Source organism: Coffea arabica, chromosome 3e (assembly GCF_036785885.1).
Source record: "Coffea arabica cultivar ET-39 chromosome 3e, Coffea Arabica ET-39 HiFi, whole genome shotgun sequence".
Taxonomy (NCBI): domain Eukaryota; kingdom Viridiplantae; phylum Streptophyta; class Magnoliopsida; order Gentianales; family Rubiaceae; genus Coffea; species Coffea arabica.
In genome coordinates this window covers 36320169-36345973 of record NC_092315.1, presented here as the reverse complement: position 1 = coordinate 36345973, position 25805 = coordinate 36320169, and the positions used below count along the sequence as shown (strand labels likewise).

General features: G+C 39.6%; 1 protein-coding gene across 1 annotated transcript; it reads left to right on the top strand.

Annotated features, from left to right (window-relative positions):
* Positions 1-407: 407 nt before the first annotated feature.
* On the top strand, positions 408-9198 carry LOC113736750 (uncharacterized). Its single transcript, XM_027263832.2, has 4 exons — positions 408-2151; positions 2604-2909; positions 3415-3506; positions 8022-9198. Exons 1-4 carry the CDS (start codon positions 1168-1170, stop codon positions 8884-8886), a joined length of 2247 nt encoding a protein of 748 aa, XP_027119633.1. The 5' UTR covers positions 408-1167; the 3' UTR covers positions 8887-9198.
* The last annotated feature ends 16607 nt before the right edge of the window (positions 9199-25805 follow it).

Sequence of the window (25805 nt, the reverse complement as noted above, 5' to 3'; positions counted from 1 at the left end):
GTTTTTATCTTTTAGCTAATCTAGTCCATTTAACACGACAAGGGAGGTGTCCAATTTTGGTAGATATAACTATTATATAAAGAAAAGTAGTTTCTAGGAGGGGAATAAGTTTAAAGATCATTACTATGTTTTCGGATCCCAATTGAGCTGAAATTTCAAAAAACATTTAATTTGACTCAAAGGGCATATTTGGTTAAAGATAGAGCATACGATCTAAAATAGCTTAAATAAAAGTTTAGGGATTAAATTTGGTTTAAAAAAAAATTGAAGGATGACAAGCAAATTTCCCTTTATTTTCTTTCTTTTCATCATTTCTTTTTTCAATCAATTTTATTTGACAATAACAAACAATCTCCTGCCAATTTGAGGACCTCCCTTGCGTGTGTTCAGAAGCACAGAGTTTGGACAATGCTTTGAAGTTTTCTCATCTGTTCTTTTTCCTATCGCATTATTATATCTATTCCCACTGAATAGTGAATAGCAATAAGTAATTATTCCTCTCAAAAAGTTGCCCATTTCCAATCTGGATATGTCCTCAGCAATTAATGCCAGATTGCGAGCACCTTCTCACTCTTCCTCACCACCCACTGTTACATGAAAGCTACTGAGCTTGTAGCAACTAACTTCCCACAATTTATATACCAAACCACAGGATATTCAAACCACATTTATCATTTAACAGCAGAAACTTTACAAGTCCAAGAAAAGAGATTAAAAAAAAAAAACAGTTTTTTACTCGCAAATTTTCAAATCATAATGGTAAACCCTCTTTCAAATACCAGTCTTTCCTCTTCTCTTCATCCTTGGTGTTGACTGACCATTGCTATTAGCTAAATCCTGTTTTTTTAGCTCTTGAAAATCAGGATTTCTTATTCTCTGCCTTGGGAAAATTGCACATCTCAAGAGGGGTGAATTGAACCCCGGTTTATGGTACCAAAAATTGACCTTTTGATCTGTTTGGTTCCATTTTACATTCTTCTTGCAAGATTGTTGCTTTGGAGTGAAAAGTAGCTTCATGGTGTATGAGCTTCTAGCCCTTTTTACATCTGAGTTTACTTCAGCGGCCTTGTCCCCGATGCAAGATTTATTGTGCTTAAAGAGGTGAATCTTGATAATTTTTCATCTGGGAATTTCTCAAAGTGATGCAGATTGAAGTTTTCTTGAATAATGGCTGCTTTGGTACCTGGAGTATTATTGAAGCTTCTGCAGCATATGAATACAGATGTAAAGATTGCTGGTGAGCACAGGTCATCTTTGTTGCAAGTGGTGAGCATTGTGCCTGCACTAGCAGGCGGTGAGCTCTTCCCCAATCGGGGGTTTTATTTAAAGGTATCAGATTCTTCCCATGCCACTTATGTATCTTTACCTGATGAGCAGCATGATCTTATTCTTAGTGATAAGATTCAATTAGGCCAGTTTTTACATGTTGAGAGGCTTGAAGCAGCGTCTCCGGTGCCTATTCTCCGGGGTGTTAGGTTAATCCCTGGGAGACACCCTTGTTTGGGAAGCCCTGAAGATATAGTTGCAACTCATTCTTTAGGTTTCCTTAATAATAATGGTGATTTATCTTCGGACTCGAAATCAGTAGATAAGGGTAAATCACAGACAAAAGAATTAAGGAATGAGCATACTGGGGTGAAGGACATCAAGTCTACACCCGTGAGATCAAATGGAAGTACTAAAGAGGACAATCATGAAAATAAAGCTACCCCTAAATTGGTTCGATCTAAATCTCAATTGTCAAAGCTGAATGTGAATTTAGTGGAGAAGAAAGATTTTTTGGGGAAATCAAAGTCTTCAAGTTCAAGGTCAATACCATCATCTCCAACAAGTTGTTATTCGTTGCCGACTTCTTTTGAGAAGTTTGCTAATGGAGTTAAGCAGCAGGCAAAGATAAAGGGGTTGGACAGGTTGGAGAAGGCTACTGCTAAAGTTGGGTTACGGGAAAAGGTCAGTCCTGTTCGCACGGCTAGTTCATCCGTGAAACAAGCTCCATCTGGAAGTTTGGGTAGGAATGCAATTCAGGGTATTGAGCTGGGGCCCAAGGCCTTGAGAAAGAGCTGGGAAGGAAATATGGAGGTGAGGAGTAGAGAAAGTCCAAGAATGAAAGCCATCAAACAGGATTTGAAGCCAGAAGCTCGGAGTACTTCAGTATGTCTCCTGCTTTTATAGCCTATGGTTTGATTTCTGAATCTGCAACAGAAGAAAAATTGAAAAAAAAGGGAAGTTTTCATCTCCAGTTGATTGTATTGATTCTTTTAAGTGATTCAGTTTCAACTAAATTGAGAGTGCTAAAAAGTTGCTTTGGTTAAGTTGGCATGCAACAGTTTTTATGAAATGTACTTACTACATGGTGTGTAGCTTGGTTGTGTGAACCATTAAGACAAGAAACTGTATGCTTTCAATACACGAGTTGGTGAAGTTCCTAAAAACTTGTATATTTGAATGTCTGAATGGGTTAAAAAGAATTATAGTTTTCCAACTGTTAATCCTTTTCTGAAGTGAATAATCCATCTTGGTACTGTTGTCATAATGCATTTTGACATATTCCTTTTGGAAAGCAGTTGAAACGTGACATCTTTGATTTCTCCAAATCTCTGTAGGCTCCAAGAAAATTTGTTAGCGAAAGATTACCATATAAAGAGGAGCAGAAAGTGATATCATCAAAACCATCAAAACTGGAAAATAATACTCATTCATCTGCAAAAAAGGCCCCTGCAAATGGGGATATGGTTGATATTGACAAGTCAACCAGGCCGAAGAGTTCTGTTGCAAAGAAACTACCGGGGGATGCTGCTGCTCTTGGATTAGGTGGAAACTTCGTAAAGGTTTCTCTAACTAACAGAAGATTTACAGATGGAAGTGTCTCATGGACTTCGCTACCTCCATCAATAGCAAAACTTGGGAAGGTATGATATTCATAACTTCTTTGCAGTACAGTGAATTTGCCTGGCCCTTTACGTGTACCTTGTTGTGAATCCATTATAGTTAATGGTATAGCAAGAATCATGGTATAGCAAGAATCATGCTAACTTCTGAAATAAGCTATTTTTCACATAGCTTTGATGTGCATGCGTTTTGCTTGTGATTCTGATTCACTGTGCCTGTATCCTTCACAAAAGATGGTATAAAAGGAAAAGAAAGTGGGTCCTATAAACTTGATCATAAGCTTTTGAGGTTATTTATAATTTCCACTTACAATTTCTGCATCAACACTTTGTTAACAGATCCCTTTATCTGTTCCTATGAGAGATTTCAGCTATTTGCTGCCACTAGTATTATTGCTTTTTCTGAAACACAGTATGTATGGAAGTTTCTGTTGTCCATTTTGGGATGCCGAGTGACGAATCAATTCGTATGTAGTCACTTTTGGAGAATGATATCTCAAATCAAACTTATTGATAAATTTGACAGGAAATATTGAAGCACAGAGATTCTGCACAAGCAGCTGCAATTGAGGCAGTGCAAGAAGCTTCAGCTGCAGAAAGCTTGCTCCGATGTATAAGGTACTTCATACTTTGGAGATACTGTTAAAATGAAAACCTATCCTATTGATTCTCTCAAATTTGGGGTTAACTATAATTCCCCTAAACTCCCTGGATTTACTGCAGTCCTGATTATGGTTATTAATTGCAATTAGTCCTGTGGATTATTGTCAAATTTCCTGCACAATTGATCCAGTGGTGCTCTTAATAGGTTTATTGCAATTTTAACCTTTAATTTGTATAAGTTAGGCATCTCTATACTAATCGGTGAAAATAATTTATAAGCCATAACAGTAATTGTACTGAACATTAGAGGCCACCTGAATTTGTTGCTTCTAGATGTTTTTGTGTAAAAATTACTCAGTGAAAGAACTGTTGGTGGGAAAGAGTAGGGATGTTTGTTACTTTGCTTCTTTGGTACAACCTGATCCTTGATTTTCAGGTGCTCGGAGAGGTTTATACTAGTACCAAAGGACAATAACAGTGCATAATATGGTTTTATAGATGATGTTGTAAAAATCTGTCTGTGGCGGCCATTGTGAGATGTTGTATGTGTGCTGACATATTTCTCAACTAACATACATGTAGAGAGTCTTAGTTTTGCACCATAATTCATCTTTCTTAAGGAACTTGGGACTTCTTTTTTCTTCCTCCCTGATAAGATGGTTGACTACTTAATTTACACTCTATACTGCAAGGCTTCTGATATACAGCAAGGTACTTTTTTGGCTGTGAATGTGCAAGCTTTCTGTATTACATGTGCACTATCTTTTTTGCATGATAGATTTCTGTCAGGCTTTAGCTCATTGCTTAAAAGCGAGCAAGTTCCTTAAGAGTGTTAATTGTGACATCAACAGGTCTTTGGTTCTGGGTTGTCTGATGGTAATGGTTGAGCTTGGAGTTGATTCCAGTCAACAAGAGAAGCTGCACTTGGTGCAGCTACATGGATTAATAGTGGAAAATCTTTTACACACCGAATTAAAAACTCAGGGCCCTATTCTTTCTATTCCAGTTTTTCCTAGATACAATATGTAATCGTAACGGTCGAGTCAAAGTATACGAATAAATACTTAAGGGAGAGCCTTGAGTGACATTCATTTTGGTCCAAGTTCAAGTAGACTTGAAAAATCGCCAGTGAATATGAGATAGAAATTTTAGTACAGCATGATCAACTGTTTTATTTAATTCTGATGCATTGTGTGATTATTTAAATTTGTTTTTGGCTCTCCAGAAGAGCTGAAGTGATTTCAGGAATTTGACATCACTATCAGGGGCAAGGAAAAATGCTCATTTTCCATTCTGCTTAATTTAATGGTTTATCATGCCATTGTCTCTGTTAAGTTGAGAAAATAATTTGCTCTGTAGTTAGTATCTGCGATATTGCTTTCTGTCTTCTTCCTATGTTTCTTTTATTAGCAGTAAATGTCATTAATTTATCAATGTCTTCCATGATAGTATCCACTTTCCTTGGATGATAACATTTAGATTATAAAATGTTTCTTCCTTATAAGTACATTATATACCCAAAAAAAATCAGCCCCGCTAGTCAGCTACTCTTGCTAAATTTCAGTTCAGTTGTATAATAGATGCACATATTTTTAACTTTCTTTTTGATTTAGTATTTATTTCAAGCTCTGTATTCATTTGGATTTGGGGAGAATTTGTCTTCCAACTTCTTACTGAAAGCTTTTCCACAGTAGTGTTGCTTTACTAGTCAGATTTCATTTTTACTGTTTCTTGAATGAGTCATAATTATTCGAGTGCTCAAGGTTTTAAAGTAAGCTTTAGGTGCTAGAAAGAAACTGAAGTTTGTTCCTTGGTCCAGTCCTCAACAGATACTAAAAGATCTAATTTGTGCTCATTCATGACATGAGACTTAGTGAAGACATGTCTGTGGGATGGCGTGGAACTTCTTAGCTACTCGGCTCCATTTGGATTAGCTGTTTTTGGAGGTGTTTTTGAAAAATTTTACTGTATCAGAGTTTTTAGAATATATTTTGGAATATTTTTAGAATATATTTTGCGATATTTAAGAGTAGTAGAATTTTTAGAATATATTTTGGGATATTTTTTAAACATTAAAAAAAATTTAAATTGTTTTTAGAGTATCTTTTAGAGTACTTTTTAAAAAATTTTATAGTATCTGAAAAACTAATTTTTGAAAAATTAATGGATCCAAACAGACAGGTCATGATGTGAAAGGGTTGTAAAACAGAGAAGAATGTTTTATTTGACATTTAGTTTTAGAAAGAAATGCATACACATTTTTCATAAAAGTAAGGATAGAAGTGTTGAATCGTTGTGCAGCATATAAAAGTCCTGATTGATGATCTTAATTAGCATTATCCATTGACTGTCAATTTGAATGTTGTGAAAGAGTTTTATTCTACTACTTGCATCCAGGAGGTCAATGTATTCCTGGCCACATTTTAGCCTGGGATGGATGTTTTGCCATTGGTATATGATTCTTTTTACATCTCTTTGGGGCCACCCATTGTACCAGTCATTTGGAGGAGATTTCTCGAAAAGTATTTAGTGCCCATTTCAGCCAACTCTCCATCATCCTTCTTTGGCTGAGTGTGTCATTCTGTTGCTGACTGATTCCCCAATTTCTGGTGGTTTTCAATTGATGATAAAGCTAAAAAAGTAATGCTGCCTTATATTCTACTAATAGCCTTTTAAAAGTAATTACTAAGTACTCTTTCTATGAGATTAATGCACTTATGCATTACAAATATAGTCATATTTAAAATTTTCCTTGGCAGATTGATTTCTTACAAATCCGTGTTTGTAGTATTGATTTGTTACCAGACTCCAATTGTAAGTGTTAAGTAGCTTGTCAAGGTCTACAATTTTAACCTCATGCATATAGTAAGTGAGGATATATACCTGTGTTCCAACGTGAGTGAACTCATAGATATTTGCCACACACCCACCTCAAATAACATGTACGAATTGGCTATGTCTATGCAAAACTACTTTATACAGGTAATTGAACTCAGTTTCAAACCGCATTTCTTCATTAATTTATGTTAATTTAATTTTGCTGGAAATTTGCTACTAGAAGGTGTTTGACCTGATTTTTAGGAGATCCAGGTGCTGTACTGCTGCTTCACACATTGATAGACAACACTTGGATTTCTTACAGTTCTTCATGAGTTGAAGAAATGATATTTTTCCTGTTTCGTGTTGTTGTACTTCTTATTTGACAAGTGCCGTAAAATGCCTTTATTTTTTTATTTATTAATGGCAAGAGAACAGTGTTGAGCCTGATCTTATCCACTGGGTACATTGACAAAAAATGCTTTGTTGTACACGGCCAGATATATAGGATAATGCCAATTTTGATAAGTGGATATCATATCATATGTGAGATGTTGGAAATGGTGGATTGTTATCTGTTTCTGCAGTTTTATATCTACAGAAATAAACGTTAATCTGTTTCTCTGAGAGTTACTGGATTCTCATGGAATGCTTTTCACTGCTCACAAATTGGATATGAAACATAAACAAATCCATATAAGGGTTATAATTGAGGATATTTTAATGTTCATGTAACTGGAAAATTACCAATTGATGGTAAGATACTTAATGTCTATATTTCTTAATTATAGAATAGCTAATTGAATTCATGAAGAAGTTCTGGTCATCATAATAAGGTCCAAGTTATCTCTTTCTACTCTAAGGTGCTATGTCCATCTGTAATATTATCTAAACATAATTAGCAGGTCAATAACTTCCTCCACCTGTTAGGTTTCATTAACATATTTCCAGCTTAAGATACCAGAAATCCAATTTGGATAATGCCAATTTTGTTTATTTGGAGTTATTGGACTTTTTAGGACCTGCAATCAAGCTGGGTTCTTTAGTATTTCCCAATATTGTAAAGGGGGAAAAGATTTAAATATTAAGAACATTCCATTTGCCAAAATCCAATGATACTTTTGTACATGCATGTATTGACTGGGAAAACATAGGACAAAAGATATAAGCTACTTAAGTTTAATAACCTTTAGCCTTTCATGTATCCTATGCACCTTGCGCCTTTCATCCTTTGCTCTGCAAATGCCACCTGCTGCCATGTTGTTATCCTTTTGTCTCATATCTTTTTACTTGTGCCAACCAGTGAAATTTGAAACAAGTGTGACTTAAGTTTTTTCATTTCAGTTGATATCTCCAATCTAAAGTATTGCTTCTTGTCCTGTCCAGGAGTTTTGGAAGTTCAAATTTTCTGAATTCTATGTTGGCCGCATCAGAAGCATGCTTCATCTCTGGCTTTACACCTTTAGCATAGCTCAAATCAGTAAAGAGCATCAATAGTTTGAAGCATACATGTGATTCACCTGCTATTTGTTTACAGTTACTTTCCACTTTGAGTGGAAAGTATGCCTCAATAGTTGCTGTCATGCGTCTAACTTCCCTATACCTCCATGCTCTTTATGTCTGTCAAGTTCTTCACTTGTTGCCTGAACTTCTAAAATAGTATATTAATTGTTTTGCTGCTGCGTAGTGTCTAATATTTTTGTCATCGTGCAGTGCATATTCTGAGTTGCGTTCCTCTGCTAAAGAAGAGAGCCCTCAACCAGCAGTGGAGCAATTTTTGACTTTGCATGCAAGTTTGAATAATGCTCGCCTGGTTGCTGATGCTCTATCAAAAACCATGGTAGCTGGTTCATCTTCAGATAACGAAGAAAATCCCTCTGAAGAAGCGCTAAAGGTAGCATCTGACAGACGAAAACAAGCAACATCTTGGGTCCATGCTGCATTAGCTACAAATTTGTCGTCCTTCACAGTATGTAGCAAACAAGGCACTTTAAGTCCAATTTCTGCTTCACATTCAGCTCCGAGTTCAAAAACTACAGCTGCAAGCCAACCAATTTTAGTTCTTGAAAACTCTACAAAGAGTGCAGCCATTAAGAACCAAATTAAACCCCGCCAGACAGCAGTGTCTAAGATTTTCCAATCAGGAATGCCACGCCGTTTGTCAGATGGGCCGGTTGCAAGTCAGAAGGCAAGAGCTTCTTCGCCTCCAAGGGAATGGCTCAAGGGAGATGGGCTTGATGAGGCTGTAGACTTGGCTGACATGTTGAAGATGGAGTCTCAAGAATGGTTCTTAGGATTTGTTGAAAGGTTTCTGGATGCAGATGTTGATACTTCAACTCTATCGGATAATGGTCAAATTGCCGGCATGTTAACTCAGCTTAAGAGTGTGAATGACTGGTTGGATGAGATTGGTGCTAGCAAGGATGAAGAAGAGACACCCAAAATCCCCTCTCAGACGATTGACAGAATAAGAAAGAAGATATACGAGTATCTTCTAACTCACGTGGAATCTGCGGCTGCAGCACTTGGTGGTGGCTCACAATCATCACCAACAGTTCAAGACAAACTAAAGAGATAATTTCCCTCTACAGGTTTCGGTCACTGTTGCACAAGAAAGAAGCATGTAGATTGATATTTTACTACACATTAATCTCAGAAACAGGTCAGGGCCCTTTGACTGCAAAGTGGTTAGAGGAGTTCATCTACCCTATTCATTGTACATAATTCCTACAGTGGATTCAGATATAGTTTGAAATCTCTGTAACGGGGAAAGAATATTGTCGTGCAGTTCGAGATATTCTCGTCATTTTCCAAATTTTGAAGATGATGTTCAAGAACTCTTGAAGATATACCAGTGGAAGTGTAGCGAAACAACATTCTATTTTCCAAAGAGTGTGGTACTTTTGATGCTGTTTTAGATGTTCATTCTAAAGAGGTTACAACATCGTGTTGTTCATCATCATCATCAATTTGAAGAAGTATTAGGCAAAATAGGTTCCGAGTACTTTTAAATTCAGATTCAACATCAGTTGAATCCTTTCAAATGCTACTTATCAATTGCCTTGGCTAGTCGTGCCTTTGCAAGCCCAAGCTCAGCCTTGGCGGTGTAAATGAGATATCAAAAGACAACGGATACGGATCCTCCACAATCACATAGTGGTTACTAGTAATATCAATCTAGTGATTTCTCCACAATCACATACTTTCAAGTGCACATCTAAACAAGAATCAATCTCGTAATTTTATCTTTCAAAGTGCAATAACATGCGCTCTCTTCAAAACAAAATAAATCCAAACATCTCTCATACAAGAAAATATTTTTTGCCATCATGAAAATTTTCGTAATTTCTTTATGTAAGTGGGGGCAAAGATATTAGAGTAAAAGGGAAAAATAAGTCAAAATTGCTTAAAAAATTAAAATCATATATTGATATTATTTTTGTTGGGCTTGTGTGGTCCAACCCATTTGGTAGGCTAAACTACAAAACAAAGTCCATTAAGTTGACTAATACTTTTCTTTCTTAGAAACAAAAGAAAAGCTTCAACCGCATCATTCATCAACCGACGGAAAAAGAGAAAGTTCAGCCGCCATTTTTTGTCTTTCTTGGAGAGAAACGAAGAGAGAGAAATTGGGGAGAGAAGATAGAGAGAGAAACAACTTCAAGGTCTTGATTGGAGGGTGATTTGAAACTCAATTGCGACGAAATTTTATCCACGCGATCCTCTAATCAAACTCTACCCATCTACTGGTTCAGATTTTGAATTTTCTCTTCGTTTGATAACACCCTTTCAAACCCACTTGTTTGACAGCTGTAGTTCTTGGGGGTGATTTTGTAACAATTTTGCTTGGTTGATATTAGTGATATTGTTGTCATCCAGATATTTTGGATAGACCTGTGTATTTCTATTATCGTGACAGTGAAGTTTTTTTGACTGGATTAGATCTCGTGATTTTTTTCAATTCGGATTTTTCACGTTAAAAATTTTGGTATCTTGTGCCTTTTTTTCTGCATTTTATTATTACTGTTGACATCGTTGCTTGGTGATTTAGTTTGTTCCTATTTTAATTGGTACTTGGGAAAAAAGTAATTTATTTTGGATTAACTCTGATATTGTATGCTTGTACCGGTACCTCTTTCCCAACAAAATGGTATCAGAGTAGTTAGGTTTGCCTACTCATTTGTACTGGTTAAAATGAATGATTCGGATAGTGTTTGTATGATAAAATTGAATACAACTAATTATTCGATTTGAAAATCTAGAATGGAAGACTACATGTATTGTAGAGATTTGTTTGAGTCTGTTCTAGGAGATAAGGGTAGGAAAATTGATATGAGTGTTGAAAAGTAAGCTGTTATGCATAGAAAAACTATTTGTAATATTAGAAAGTGAATTGGTTAAAATACTTTTCACCACTTTGCTAATGAAATTAGAGCTGATGTACTGTGAAAAAAATTAAAAAGTATGTACAAAAGAAAGATTGGTTTAAATAAAGCTTCTTGTTTGAAGCAAATTACTCGGATGAGATACAAAGATGGTACAGATATGACTGAACATCTCTGTAATTTTCAGGACTTGATAAACCAAGCAACTGCGTTGAGGTGCAGGCTTTACTATTGTTTAATTCACTGCCAGATAGTTGGGAGACAATGGTGGTTTCTATTAGTAATTCAACTCCGAATGGTGTAATGACCATGGATATAGCAAAAGAGATTGTAATGAATGAAGAACTCAAGAGGAAGGAATAAGGAATTGTGAATGAATCCCAGGCCCTGGTGATAAAAAAGAAAGAAAGAAGGGGAAGAAGCAAAAGAAGAGGACCCCGCAACAAGAGGTCTGAGTCACAAAAAAATGATGCATGCTTTTATTGCAAAAAGAAAGGGCATTATATAAAGGAATGCAGAATCTTAAAATGGAAACAAGCTGAGAAAAAGAGCAGAAGCAAGGCAAAGGAAAAAAATGATAAAGAAACCACAATAGTTGTGGTAGCTCATGATGATATGTTTGTGTTATGTGACTATGGTCATGTGAATATTACCTGTCATGACAGTGAATGGGTAGTTTGTGAGGACCTGAAAATTTTCTTTTTATCTTATTTACTAGCGTATTTAAATATTGATTCACTCGTTTTCTCCGAATAATTTATTTTAACCATTTTAAAACCATTTACACGGAACTATGACTTGCATATATTTTTAAAAACGTCTTGTTAGTAAATTTAATTTTCGGAAGCTCGTTTAGTAAGAAATAACGAATACACGTTTGGAGGCAATATTCGATCTGAGAGTACAGTGACTTTGGAGATTTAAGGACTCATGCGTTAGTCTTAAAATAGATATTTTTATGATTAATTACCCTAGTATTGATTAGTTATATTATCGTTACAGGAATTTCTTAGAAATTGCGCTTTATCGCGCACGAGTCGGAAGTTCGCGTTTTCACGCACACGACTAATTGGAGGACTTTAAAAAAATTATTCTAGACTACTAAAAGTGAATAATTATAATGTTAAAGGAAGTACATTAGAGGTATAGTGCACACGTGAAACAAACCCAAAAGAAAACAGACACAAAATGCGCGCGCGACAACTATTTAGAGTTGACTTTTTGGCCCAACACCTATACCTACTATTACATTCTTCCATTCCAAGTTTTAGCACACAAAACCTCTCTTTTCTCTCTCATCTTGGCTGGCAATAACAGTAAGAAAAGAAGGAAGAAAAGCTCTCTGTGAGAACCCATAATTGCCCTAATATTTTCCTAGGGTTTTCCCCCTTAAATTTCATGTTTTCTGCATTTTCTGGCCTAGGAATATTTTATTGGTGGATTTTATGAGTAAGAATAGTTTTAGATGATTTTTCTAGCATTGGGTAGTTTTTGAAAAATTACGGATAGATTATGGATGTGGGCCCCACTAGTGCGGAAAGTTCGGAAAAATTCGGCCAATAAGGTTAAGTTGCGGATACTGTGAAAAATTTATCGGGTGTTAAGAGATAAGTAGAGTGTGTGATATGATTGATGTGAGAGAGAAAAAGAAGTAATAAGAGTGCATTAATGGAGTGACATGTGTCACACAACCATTGGTTGGACTTTGTTGGCAACTATTCACACTTTTGACTTTTGACCAAATTGAGTAAATATCTTGAAAAATTGCTCAAAAATCACCATTTTCTTCTCCTTCATGGCCGATTCTTCCTTGAGCAAAGAAGAAAGAAATTCTTCAACTTTCTAGTTTCCATTTCACTCAATCTTCCAAAACCAACCACATAACTTAGATTCTACTCCATAAAATTCCTCCCTTGGGTGCTAGTAAGTAGTTTAGTGAAGTTTGTTTGAAGACTTAAGGTGTCCAACATCTTCCTCTCTCTTGGTTACTTGGTAAGTGGTATATGAACACCCTCCTATATCTAATGATGTTGAATTTATGCCTAATGGTGGCTTAAATGAGGGATTATGTGTTTTATTTCTTGATTTGAAATGAATTGGTTGAGTTTTTTATTTTTGAGGAATTTTCTGGTTTCATATGTTCTTGATGGTGTGGTTGTTTTTGATGGTTGGTAATAAGGGGCTTTGACTCTAGTAGGTGTGAATTGTTGATAAATGCAATCAATTTTGGATTTGGATTGAATTGAGAAATGTTAGGGTTTCAAAACCCCTAATTCTGTCCGGTTTTGGATCATAGGGTTAGAGGCCGAATTGGACTTTGCTCAAAACATGAAAGTTGTAGGTATTGATGAGTTTGAAGTGCCTGCAAAATTTCAGGGCATTTGGAGTAGTGTAGAGTGAGTTATGCCGTTTTTACTGTTGCTGTTCTGGGTGATCAGAATGTGCGAACTGTGATTGTAATCGTCTGTTTTGACTGGAATTGGTTTGGATTTTGTTGTTGGTGTCTTCTGATGAAATGTATCTTGATGTCTTAGCTTTCATATGCCTTTGGAATCAATGCATTTGGACCTGTGTAGGGTGAGATAGACGAATTACAGTTTTGTGTGATTTGGGAACCTGCAATTACGGTTCTGGCTTGGTTTTCTGCATTTTTCACCTAGTTGTGCTAGGATGTGGACTGAGTGGCCTTCTACATTGTTGTAGACCTGTCTCTTAGATTCGCGATGGAGGGTCTTACGCCCTCATCCGATAAGCGTAGCTCATTTTGTGCCATTACCGCATTAGGAGGCCAAAACTGTTTTTGTTGTTGGGACAAATGAGTTCCATTTGCTGAAATTTCTGGTTTGCTATTATGCTTGTTTATGCATATGAAACCCTATTGGGGTTGTTATTGGCTTGGCTTCATGACTCGTTATCGAGTCTTATGGTATTTGTTTACATATTCTAGGGCGTGACGTTAGTGCACGACGTACTAGGGACGACGGTGCATGAAACCTCACTTGCTTACTTGGTGAGTATACTACTCACTTGGATTTATAATGTGGCTTTGCTATATGTGATTGTGATGCCTTGAAGGCTTGTTTGGCTATTGGAAATGATTAGGGTGAGGGTGTACTTGACCGCCCTCATTCCTTTTATTCTTGTGACCGATTGTTTACCGTTTCACTGTATTACTGTACTGCTATATGAATTCTTGGATTTCATTCATGGAAATTGTTTGGGTGTTGGTTGGACGAGTATCCAACGGCCCTACTGTACTGAGCTCGACCCCGTTGGCATTCACTTGAATCGAGCCAGCGAGGGCTTGGTCGTGAAAATTGACTAGCCACGGGGACTGAAATGGGAATCTTGTGGTAATGAAACCCTTGGTTCCGGTGTACTCGAGTATCACCTAAAGTTACTGCTTGGAGTGCGGGCCCGGTTGGGGTATGATGGGTGGAAGGAATGGAAGTGAAGTGAAGTCTACGGTTTGGTACTTTTAACATTGACGGAGGGTCAATGAGGTTGGATCAAGAATGTAAGCGTGGAAATGGGCTCTTGAGAGCCGTCCGTATCCTTTTACCGACTTGTTTTGCTTCTTATCTGAAAATTTGCAATGAACGTTTATGCTTAAGTGATCTTGGTTGATTGTGTGATAGTTGCTCACTGAGCTTTAGCTCACACCATTCCATTTGTTTTCCTTACAGGAAACTAATCACTTTTGGAAGCTTACACTTGTTGGTTGCCAAATTGAGCCATGTATATGTCTATTTTGAATAGCTCTTTGCATGAAACCCTAATGTGTATTGGGTTCATCTTTTGATTGGCAAACCGAATATGTGTATCCTTTATGTATAGCTTTTGACATGCTAATGTGGTTGTAAATGTTGAATTGCTATGTATTAATGTTTGGTGGGATCTCGGATTCCACTATTCCAGGCATGAGTCATCGTTTTCATTTTTCTTATGATTTTGTTATTTTGGTTCTTGTGGCTTGTTCGAGCGCGCTTTTATTTTCCCGAAACGTTCTAGATCGCGTGTAACTGCCCGTAGTCCTGGCGAGAGCTGGGCAGGCAGTCCGCTAACCCCTTTGGTTCGCCTTAGGGGAAGGTGGGGCTGTCACAGGTGGTATCAGAGCCTAGGTTTGAATTAGCCTGGGTGTTATCGGACTGCTTGATTTGAGGGGTTATTGTTTTGGCCTTTAAGTTGCTATTTATGGTTACTTGTTCTTGTGATGTAGGATGGCCGGACAGGGTGATTCTAGTGCTAGTCCTTCGGGGGTGAGACCTCGCCGAGCACTTCCCGTGATCCCATATCAGATGCGGCCGGGAGGGGCCGTCATTCGTTGGAGCCCGTCTAACCGTGTCCGACGGTGCCCGTGTAAGGAGAAGTATGCCTACCCGAACGCCCTCGTGTTTGCGCTAGATAAGGAGCGTAAGGTGTTGGCTAGAGAGAATGCTCGACTTGAGGTCGATGCGATCCAGGATAGAGCGATGAGCGATAAGCAAGCTGCGCGTATTAAGGAGCTAGAATACGATGTGCTTGAGGCCGAAGATCGAGTTGACGACCTTTGCGCGCAATTAAGGGAGGCACGAGAGCGAGAGCTTAAGCGAGCTCGCAAGGTTAGGGGTCGCGCTGAGGCGATCCTTAATTTGTGTGACGATGGCCTGGAAGAGTGTAGCGACGAGGCGTCGTGTGCGGAGGCCGACCCTAGAGAGGAGTCTACCCCGTCGCCTGGGTCCCAGACCCCGGCAACTGACTAGGCCTTGACTTCTAGGCTTCTTTTGGGATAGTTGGTGGTTTTTGTATGTACATAGGGCTAGGGATAGAGCCTTAGCTAATCGTTTTGGGTCGTTAGATTAGCTACGTGTAAATCTCTTTTGATAAGGCCAATCCTCGGGGGATTTTCTATGTTTGTTTCTGACTTGCCTGTACATGACTTGACTGATTGTATATATGTGTGTGGCTTTTGGCTTGTATATATGTTTTGATCATGTTTGCAATGTATCCATATGTGTTACTGTGCAAGTTTTGAATGTTACTTACGATGCCGTATTATGACTTTGGTTTAGTACTCTTGCCTAGACCAAGTAAAAACCTATGGAAGGTACTCGGAGTGGTCGGGGACGTGGGCGCGGGGGACAACCCACACCGGTTAGGGGTGCGGGGGAAACCTCGACTGGACCTGATTCTGAACCCCAAGCCGACCCTAATGCTCAGATAGCTGCTGCTATGCAGCAAATGACAAACCTGCTTGCACAAGTAGTGCAGCAACAAGCTCAGAACCCAAACCCTAACCCTGGAAACCCCGGAAACCCTGGCCACCATGTCGAGAGCGAGGATAGAGCTCTCGAACGTTTCCAAAAGTTCGCTCCGCCAAAGTTTGTTGGGGGACCCGACCCGGACGTTGCCGAGAGGTGGCTCGAAAAGATGGTTGACATATTCGCAGCCCTACACTACCCTGATGAACGTCAGAAATGGGAACTTGAGCAGACGCCCAGGACTTGGGTGAACTTTATTAGAGAGTTTAATGCAAAGTTTTTCCCTCCTCTGGTCCAGGAGAGGAAGGAGGACGAGTTTATTCGGCTCCGTCAAGGGGCTCAGACGGTGGCGGAATATGAGAGTCAATTCACCCGTCTGTCCAAGTTTGCGCCTGAATTAATCATGACTGAGCAACGACGGATTAGGCGCTTTATTCAGGGGTTGAATGTCGAGATTCAGAAAGACCTCGCGGTGGTTCAAATCACTGCGTTTAGCGAGGTTGTGGAAAAAGCCCAACGGGTTGAAAGTGCACGGGTGCAAGTCCGGAACTTCCAGGCAAAGAAGCGTGGCTTTCCTGGGAGTAGTTCTGGACAGGGTGAGAAGAGCACTCCTGCTAAATTTGGACGAGGAACGGGTGGTGGTCGACAATCCGGAGCAGGTAGAGGGACTCCATTCAGGGGTGGCCAAGCTGGGCGTGGACCAAGGGGAAACACTCAGAGTGGATCGGCTTCAGCACCTCGCGGTCCCTGTGGGCATTGCGGGAAGCCAAACCACACCGAAGATAATTGCTGGAGGAAACAGGGTAAATGTCTGCGATGTGGAAGCGCGGACCACCAATTGGCTACTTGCCCAGTTCTGAAACAAGAGGGAAAGGGAAGCCAACCCCTGCCGAGGACCAATACTGGACCAACGAAGGGAGATGGGTCCAACCCGAAAGTTCCAGCTAGGGTTTACTCCTTAGAGCCTCATCAGGTCCCAGAGTCTTCGGAGGTCGTAGAAGGTACGATCCCTATTTTCCACCGCTTTGCCAAAGTTTTAATTGATCCTGGTGCCACTCATTCGTTTGTTAACCCTGATTTCATGTGTGGCATCGATATAAAACCTGCTAGTTTACCATATGACCTAGAAGTTAGTACTCCTACGGGTAATCAACGTTTGGTGACAAGTATGGTTTATAGGAATTGTGATGTTTGGGTAGGTGAAAAGAGATTTTTAGGAGACTTGATAAGCTTGTCCATTAAGGGGTATGATGTAATTCTGGGTATGGACTGGCTAGCCAAATATAACGCCCAACTGTATTGTAAAACGAAGGTGGTAGAATTTCACATTCCTGGCGAGGCAACCTTGAGGTTGGATATAAGGGGTAGGTTAGCCTCATCCGCTTTGATTTCGGGCATTCGAGCTAGGAAACTGATAAGTAGAGGGGCGCAAGGATTTTTGGCCTTTTTGATTAACACCCCCACGGATAAGTTAAAAGTGGAAGACGTGGCCGTAGTGAGGGAATTTCCGGATGTATTTCCTGATGAGTTAGTAGCTTTACCTCCAGAACGGGAAATAGAATTCCAAATCAATTTGTTGCCTGGAACCGCACCTATCTCAAAAACCCTTTACCGAATGGCGCCTGCAGAACTTAAGGAGCTTAAGTTGCAATTACAAGATCTTTTGGAGCGGGGATTCATTCATGAGAGTGGGTCTCCTTGGGGAGCGCCTGTCTTGTTTGTGAAGAAAAAGGACGGAACCTTAAGGATGTGTATTGATTACCGAGGCCTGAACAATGTTACGATCAAGAATAAATATCCACTGCCCCACATCGACGAGTTGTTCGACCAGCTGCAAGGTGCAGTGGTCTTCTCCAAGTTGGATCTCCGACAAGGGTATTATCAGTTGTTGATTAGAAAGGAGGATATACCGAAAACCGCCTTCAACTCTAGATATGGGCATTTCGAGTTTGCCGTTATGCCCTTTGGACTGACCAATGCTCCCGCCGCTTTTATGGATCTAATGCATAGGGTTTTCAAACCCTATCTAGACCGATTTGTCGTTGTGTTCATTGATGACATTTTGGTCTACTCTAAGACACGCGAGGAGCATGAAGAGCATTTGAGAGTGGTGTTGCAGACATTAAGGGAACATCAGTTGTACGCCAAATTTAGCAAATGCGAGTTTTGGTTGGAGAAGGTAGCATTTCTAGGGCACGTAATCTCCCACGAAGGTATTTCGGTGGACCCGGCAAAGGTAGAGGCTGTGACAAATTGGAAGAGACCAGAAAATCCCACGGAAATTCGCAGCTTTCTAGGGCTAGCTGGGTACTACCGCCGTTTCATTAAAGATTTCTCCAAACTGGCAGGACCTTTAACCGACCTGACGAAGAAGCATGGTCGATTTCTTTGGAACGCCCGATGCGAAACAAGTTTTCAGGAATTAAAGAGAAGATTGACCACGGCTCCAGTACTGGTCTTGCCAAATAGAGTGGACGGATTCGCGGTATATGCAGATGCGTCGCGAGAAGGCTTAGGGTGTGTTTTGATACAGAATCGGAATGTAATTTCTTTTGCCTCTAGGAAGTTGAAGCTTCACGAACAGAATTACCCGACCCACGATCTGGAACTAGCCGCGGTTGTGTTTGCTCTGAAAAAGTGGAGGCATTACCTATACGGGGTGACCTTTGAAGTGTACTCGGATCATAAGAGTCTTAGGTACCTTTTCTCCCAGAAAGAACTGAACATGAGGCAACGACGATGGATGGAATTTTTGGAGGATTACGACTGTACAATCAACTACCATCCGGGAAAGGCAAATGTGGTAGCCGATGCCTTGAGTCGTAAGGTGCAAGTAGCAGGGTTGATGATTAAAGAATGGGATCTATTAGAATCCGTCTGTGAGTGGAGACCCTGTCTTGGGAGCCATAAGGTGTTATTTAGCAATGTTAGGGTGACCTCCACTCTACTGGAACGCATTAAAGAAGGGCAAAACGAAGATTTGATGGTAAAGAAGTGGAGAGAGAAAGTGGAGAAGGGAGAAACCACGGACTTCAATTTGAGTCCTGAGGGTATTTTGAAATATCGAAACCGAATAGTGGTACCGAAGGTCGAATTGTTGAAAACGGAGATTCTGGAGGAAGCTCATCGGTCCAAGTATACAATCCATCCGGGCAGCAACAAGATGTATCAGGACCTCAAGGGAACCTATTGGTGGGACAACATGAAGAGGGAAATTGCCCGGTACGTGCAAAAGTGTCTCATTTGCCAGCAGGTGAAAGCAGAGCATCAAAAACCATCGGGTCTGTTACAACCCTTGGAGATACCCGAGTGGAAGTGGGAAAATATCACAATGGACTTCGTTTCCGGTTTACCGAGGACGCAAAGAGGACACGATGCCGTTTGGGTGATCGTTGATCGCTTAACCAAATCGGCCCATTTCTTGCCGGTGAATATGAAGTATTCCATGGACAAGTTGGCCCGACTGTACATGGACGAGATAGTAAGGCTACATGGTGTTCCTGTGAGCATCGTCTCCGACCGGGATCCACGATTCGTATCTCTATTTTGGCAGAAGTTTCAAGAAACCTTGGGGACTAAACTGAATTTGAGCACGACATATCACCCTCAGACGGATGGACAGTCAGAGCGGACGATTCAAACTCTCGAGGACATGCTACGAACTTGCATTCTGGATTTTGGAGGCAACTGGGGTCAACACATGACCTTGGTAGAGTTTGCATATAACAATAGCTTCCATTCATCAATCCAAATGGCTCCGTATGAAGCTCTCTACGGACGCAAATGCCGCTCGCCGATTTACTGGGATGAAGTTGGCGAAAAGAAAGCTTTAGACCCGACAACTATTCCATGGATGGAAGAGGCTCAAGAGAAAGTCAAGTTGATACGGCAACGACTTCAAACAGCTCAAAGTCGACAAAAGAGCTACGCGGATAATCGAAGAAAGGACTTGGAGTTTGAAGTTGGAGACCACGTATTTCTCAAGATCACACCTTTACGAAGGCTCACAGCAGGTAAAGGAAAGAAACTTCAACCACGGTACGTTGGACCCTACAAGATCCTGCAGAGAGTAGGAGCGGTCGCGTATCGATTGGAACTACCGTCCAGTCTCTCTCGAATCCACGATGTGTTTCACGTCTCAATGCTAAAGAAGTATCATCCCGACCCATCTCATGTATTGCAACCGGAGGAGATTGACGTAGACGAATCGCTTGCATACGAAGAGAAACCTGTCCAAGTGCTTGACCGAAAAGTCAAAGAGCTCAGAACCAAGCAGATTCCGTTAGTAAAAGTGCTTTGGAGAAACCATGGGGTAGAGGAAGCTACTTGGGAAGTGGAGGAAGAGATGCGAAAGAAGTATCCAAATCTGTTTGGGAGTTAAGGTGAGAAATTTCGAGGACGAAATTCTTTTAAGGGGGAGAGAGTGTGAGAACCCATAATTGCCCTAATATTTTCCTAGGGTTTTCCCCCTTAAATTTCATGTTTTCTGCATTTTCTGGCCTAGGAATATTTTATTGGTGGATTTTATGAGTAAGAATAGTTTTAGATGATTTTTCTAGCATTGGGTAGTTTTTGAAAAATTACGGATAGATTATGGATGTGGGCCCCACTAGTGCGGAAAGTTCGGAAAAATTCGGCCAATAAGGTTAAATTGCGGATACTGTGAAAAATTTATCGGGTGTTAAGAGATAAGTAGAGTGTGTGATATGATTGATGTGAGAGAGAAAAAGAAGTAATAAGAGTGCATTAATGGAGTGACATGTGTCACACAACCATTGGTTAGACTTTGTTGGCAACTATTCACACTTTTGACTTTTGACCAAATTGAGTAAATATCTTGAAAAATTGCTCAAAAATCACCATTTTCTTCTCCTTCATGGCCGATTCTTCCTTGAGCAAAGAAGAAAGAAATTCTTCAACTTTCTAGTTTCCATTTCACTCAATCTTCCAAAACCAACCACATAACTTAGATTCTACTCCATAAAATTCCTCCCTTGGGTGCTAGTAAGTAGTTTAGTGAAGTTTGTTTGAAGACTTAAGGTGTCCAACATCTTCCTCTCTCTTGGTTACTTGGTAAGTGGTATATGAACACCCTCCTATATCTAATGATGTTGAATTTATGCCTAATGGTGGCTTAAGTGAGGGATTATGTGTTTTATTTCTTGATTTGAAGTGAATTGGTTGAGTTTTTTATTTTTGAGGAATTTTCTGGTTTCATATGTTCTTGATGGTGTGGTTGTTTTTGATGGTTGGTAATAAGGGGCTTTGACTCTAGTAGGTGTGAATTGTTGATAAATGCAATCAATTTTGGATTTGGATTGAATTGAGAAATGTTAGGGTTTCAAAACCCCTAATTCTGTCCGATTTTGGATCATAGGGTTAGAGGCCGAATTGGACTTTGTTCAAAACATGAAAGTTGTAGGTATTGATGAGTTTGAAGTGCCTGCAAAATTTCAGGGCATTTGGAGTAGTGTAGAGTGAGTTATGCCGTTTTTACTGTTGCTGTTCTGGGTGATCAGAATGTGCGAACTGTGATTGTAATCGTCTGTTTTGACTGGAATTGGTTTGGATTTTGTTGTTGGTGTCTTCTGATGAAATGTAGTTTGATGTCTTAGCTTTCATATGCCTTTGGAATCAATGCATTTGGACCTGTTTAGGCTGAGATAGACGAATTACAGTTTTGTGTGATTTGGGAACCTACAATTACGGTTCTGGCTTGGTTTTCTGCATTTTTGACCTAGTTGTGCTAGGATGTGGACTGAGTGGCCTTCTACATTGTTGTAGCCCTGTCTCTTAGCTTCGCGATGGTGGGTCTTACGCCCTCATCCGATAAGCGTAGCGCATTTTGTGCCATTACCGCATTAGGAGGCCAAAACTGTTTTTGTTGTTGGGACAAATGAGTTCCATTTGCTGAAATTTCTGGTTTGCTATTATGCTTGTTTATGCATATGAAACCCTATTGGGGTTGTTATTGGCTTGGCTTTATGACTCGTTATCGAGTCTTATGGTATTTGTTTACATATTCTAGGGCGTGACGTTAGTGCACGACGTACTAGGGACGACGGTGCATGAAACCTCACTTGCTTACTTGGTGAGTATACTACTCACTTGGATTTATAATGTGGCTTTGCTATATGTGATTGTGATGCCTTGAAGGCTTGTTTGGCTATTGGAAATGATTAGGGTGAGGGTGTACTTGACCGCCCTCATTCCTTTTATTCTTGTGACCGATTGTTTACCGTTTCACTGTATTACTGTACTGCTACATGAATTCTTGGATTTCATTCATGGAAATTGTTTGGGTGTTGGTTGGACGAGTATCCAACGGCCCTACTGTACTGAGCTCGACCCCGTTGGCATTCACTTGAATCGAGCCAGCGAGTGCTTGGTCGTGAAAATTGACTAGCCACGGGGACTGAAATGGGAATCTTGTGGTAATGAGACCCTTGGTTCCGGTGTACTCGAGTATCACCTAAAGTTACTGCTTGGAGTGCGGGCCCGGTTGGGGTATGATTGGTGGAAGGAATGGAAGTGAAGTGAAGTCTACGGTTTGGTACTTTTAACATTGACGGAGGGTCAATGAGGTTGGATCAAGAATGTAAGCGTGGAAATGGGCTCTTGAGAGCCGTCCGTATCCTTTTACCGACTTGTTTTGCTTCTTATCTGAAAATTTGCAATGAACGTTTATGCTTAAGTGATCTTGGTTGATTGTGTGATAGTTGCTCACTGAGCTTTAGCTCACACCATTCCATTTGTTTTCCTTACAGGAAACTAATCACTTTTGGAAGCTTACACTTGTTGGTTGCCAAATTGAGCCATGTATATGTCTATTTTGAATAGCTCTTTGCATGAAACCCTAATGTGTATTGGGTTCATCTTTTGATTGGCAAACCGAATATGTGTATCCTTTATGTATAGCTTTTGACATGCTAATGTGGTTGTAAATGTTGAATTGCTATGTATTAATGTTTGGTGGGATCTCGGATTCCACTATTCCAGGCATGAGTCATCGTTTTCATTTTTCTTATGATTTTGTTATTTTGGTTCTTGTGGCTTGTTCGAGCGCGCTTTTATTTTCCCGAAACGTTCTAGATCGCGTGTAACTGCCCGTAGTCCTGGCGAGAGCTGGGCAGGCAGTCCGCTAACCCCTTTGGTTCGCCTTAGGGGAAGGTGGGGCTGTCACACTCTCCATCATCTTGCATTATTCTTGCTCCAAATCATCTCCAACTTTGCAACTAACCACAAAACCACTTGGAGATTCACTTGAGGTTGGAAGGAAGCATCATCTCACGGTTTTTCTTGGGGCTTTAGAAGTGCAAAATTTCTGATTTCACTCAAAGGAGTAGGAGGTAATCATCCAACCATCTAACCTTGGCTTTAGTGGGTTGATCTTTGCTAGGAAGCTTGTAGCTTCATTGTTATTGTTGTTGTTTGGATTTAAATGGTTGGAGTGGGCTCTATGAAATCCCACAATGGATATATTGGACTGATATGGTGATAATGAATGTTGTTTGAGGTAATTATATGTTAAACAAGATGATACTTGGGTAGGAAAGTGAAAAGGAAACCGATGGAAGTTGATTTTAGGTATGAACGAATCTGTCCTGTTTTTGCAGTGGTTTGATTTCAAATTTTTGATACTCAATTGACCTTGAAACTGATGTATATATGTTGTGTGTGGTGTGTATAAAGTTTCTACAAAAAAATCATTTGGATTGGTTGGATAAAAATTGAATTTTGGCAAGAAAAAAATCTGAAAAACATGTAACAGTAGTCCTCTGGCAGTGTTCTTTGAACGAACATATCTCTCTGTCCGGGTGTCAGAATTGAGTGCCATCAGTTGCATTCAAAACTAGACATCTGTAATTTTCTAACGGTGTATTATGCATCTTCTAATTCGAAGTGAATCATCTGTAGTGACTGATCAAAATTGGCTGCCCTGTTCTGTTAGTCCAAACGAGAGGAAGTTAGAAACTGCAAATTGTGGCTCTGTTTTCTCTCCTTTGAAAACTAAATTTCAAAATTATTTGTTCAGATGAAATGTAGCCTTTTGAATCTAGTTTTCAACGCCACTGACCATTCTCAATTCCAAGTTGTATTGAGTGAGATATGGTGCAATTTGTAAACTGCAGCAAATCTGGAAAACCCTCTTTTCATGCTGACTGACTGGTTTGGTTGTTTGTGAGAGGTTTTATTTTGAGATTTTGATGTCAACCAACTAACAATTGCTTATGAAATGTTTCTTGGACCTTGGTTTCACAAATGACCCAAAAATTGGACTGATTTCATGATACAAAGTGTTTAAAAAGGGAAGAGAAGCTTGAGTTGGCAGATTTGTTTTGGAAATTTCACAAACTTCAGTTGTCTTGTTAACTGCCTTCCCATGTGAGTTTTTGTGTGAAATTTGGTAGAAGTACAGTTCATATATGGAAGATTTAGTGTACCGAATTTGGTGTATTTTCAATGCCAATTCGATGGCCAAATAATACTTCAAAGATAGCCTTTCAAATCTGGAAAATGTTCAATTAGTCCTCATTTTTAGCTAACTTTGAGCTGCTATATCTTGACGTTCAAAACTCTGATTTCAGTTCTGTTTGTTGTGTTTTAAACCTTGGTTGGAATTCTAATTGAGTTACAAATTTTAGAGGCTAGTTCACTTTCTGTGAATTTTTCCGAATTTCCAAAATTTGCCGAAAAATAAGACAAAAACTGTCTTGTGTGCTTATAGTCAGCTACTTTAAGCTAAAATTTGAATGTCTTCCATTTAGAATCTTGGAAGAGTGTCTGTTAAAAGTACTTTGAATCAAGATTCCAACGGTATAAAATTTTCCAATTTTGGACCTACTGAGTGCAAGATCTGATTTTTCTAAGTTTGACGCGCAAAGCCAAAATTTGCCGATTTCTTAGAAAATGAAATTTTGAGAACTCGTTATTCTTTCTTGATGTTAATTGATTGCTTTAAACTCGAATTCATGAAGGAAATCAATTTTTCTTGTGTTATTAAACCATCACTTTTGAACTTCGATTTTCGAGAAAAAATAGGTTCTCTTTTGAGACTTTGGTTTAATCTAAACAAGTGGATATTCTTTCTTGTGTGTTACGTGGTAGTGGATTTACGTGAGTGATATATGGTCACTATTTCTTCAGGTGATCAAGCGAGTCTTGAAGAGAATCCCGGAGGGAACAACTAAAGACTTTACTCGCTCAATTACTTTTGAATTGGTAAGTGTCAAGTGCATGACTTCTTGCATTTACTTGATTTATCTGCTTATATACGTGAATATCACTTGGTGAGACGAGTGCATACTTTATCGCACTCGCTCTCCTTTATTCAAACTTTACTTGCATTAAACTTGATTTTCAAAGTCGATTGGAGTGAATCTCGTCGGCAAAATATACTCATTTACGTGTGCATGTCGTGTTGTCATGCGTGTCGTGTTGTCGAGTGGAGTGAACCTCCTCGACTTATGGGGATGCCCAAATCTCATTGGCCATTCTTGCGACTCGAACCGGCATGGACTTGGTTGAGAAGCTTGATGAACCATGGGATTATTACAAAACACAATTTGATCTTTTGAAATCTTGTTCGGCATACTCATGGAGTATCGCCCTTTTCGTGCGTGTTCTTAAAAACAAAACTTGATCTCTTGAGATCTTGTTCGGCATACTCGTGTAGTATCACCCTTTTCGTGCGTGTTTGGTTACGGATCCGAGAGAGTGGAATGGTGGATGGAGGAAGTATTAAGTGAAGTTTCTACGGACTTAATACCTACCCGGATGACGGAGTGTCATCATGAGGGGGTATCGGATCGAGCCTTGGCGAAGCAAGTGGAAATTAGCTCCTGAGAGCTCCTGTATCCTTAACAAGTGTG

Excerpts from the sequence above, each read along its gene's own strand:
- LOC113736750 (XM_027263832.2), top strand. The coding sequence starts at position 1,168 with ATGGCTGCTTTGGTACCTGGAGTATTATTGAAGCTTCTGCAGCATATG. Across the intron at positions 2,910-3,414 it reads CAATAGCAAAACTTGGGAAG|GAAATATTGAAGCACAGAGA; the intron begins GTATGATATTCA and ends TAAATTTGACAG. Across the intron at positions 3,507-8,021 it reads AGCTTGCTCCGATGTATAAG|TGCATATTCTGAGTTGCGTT; the intron begins GTACTTCATACT and ends GTCATCGTGCAG.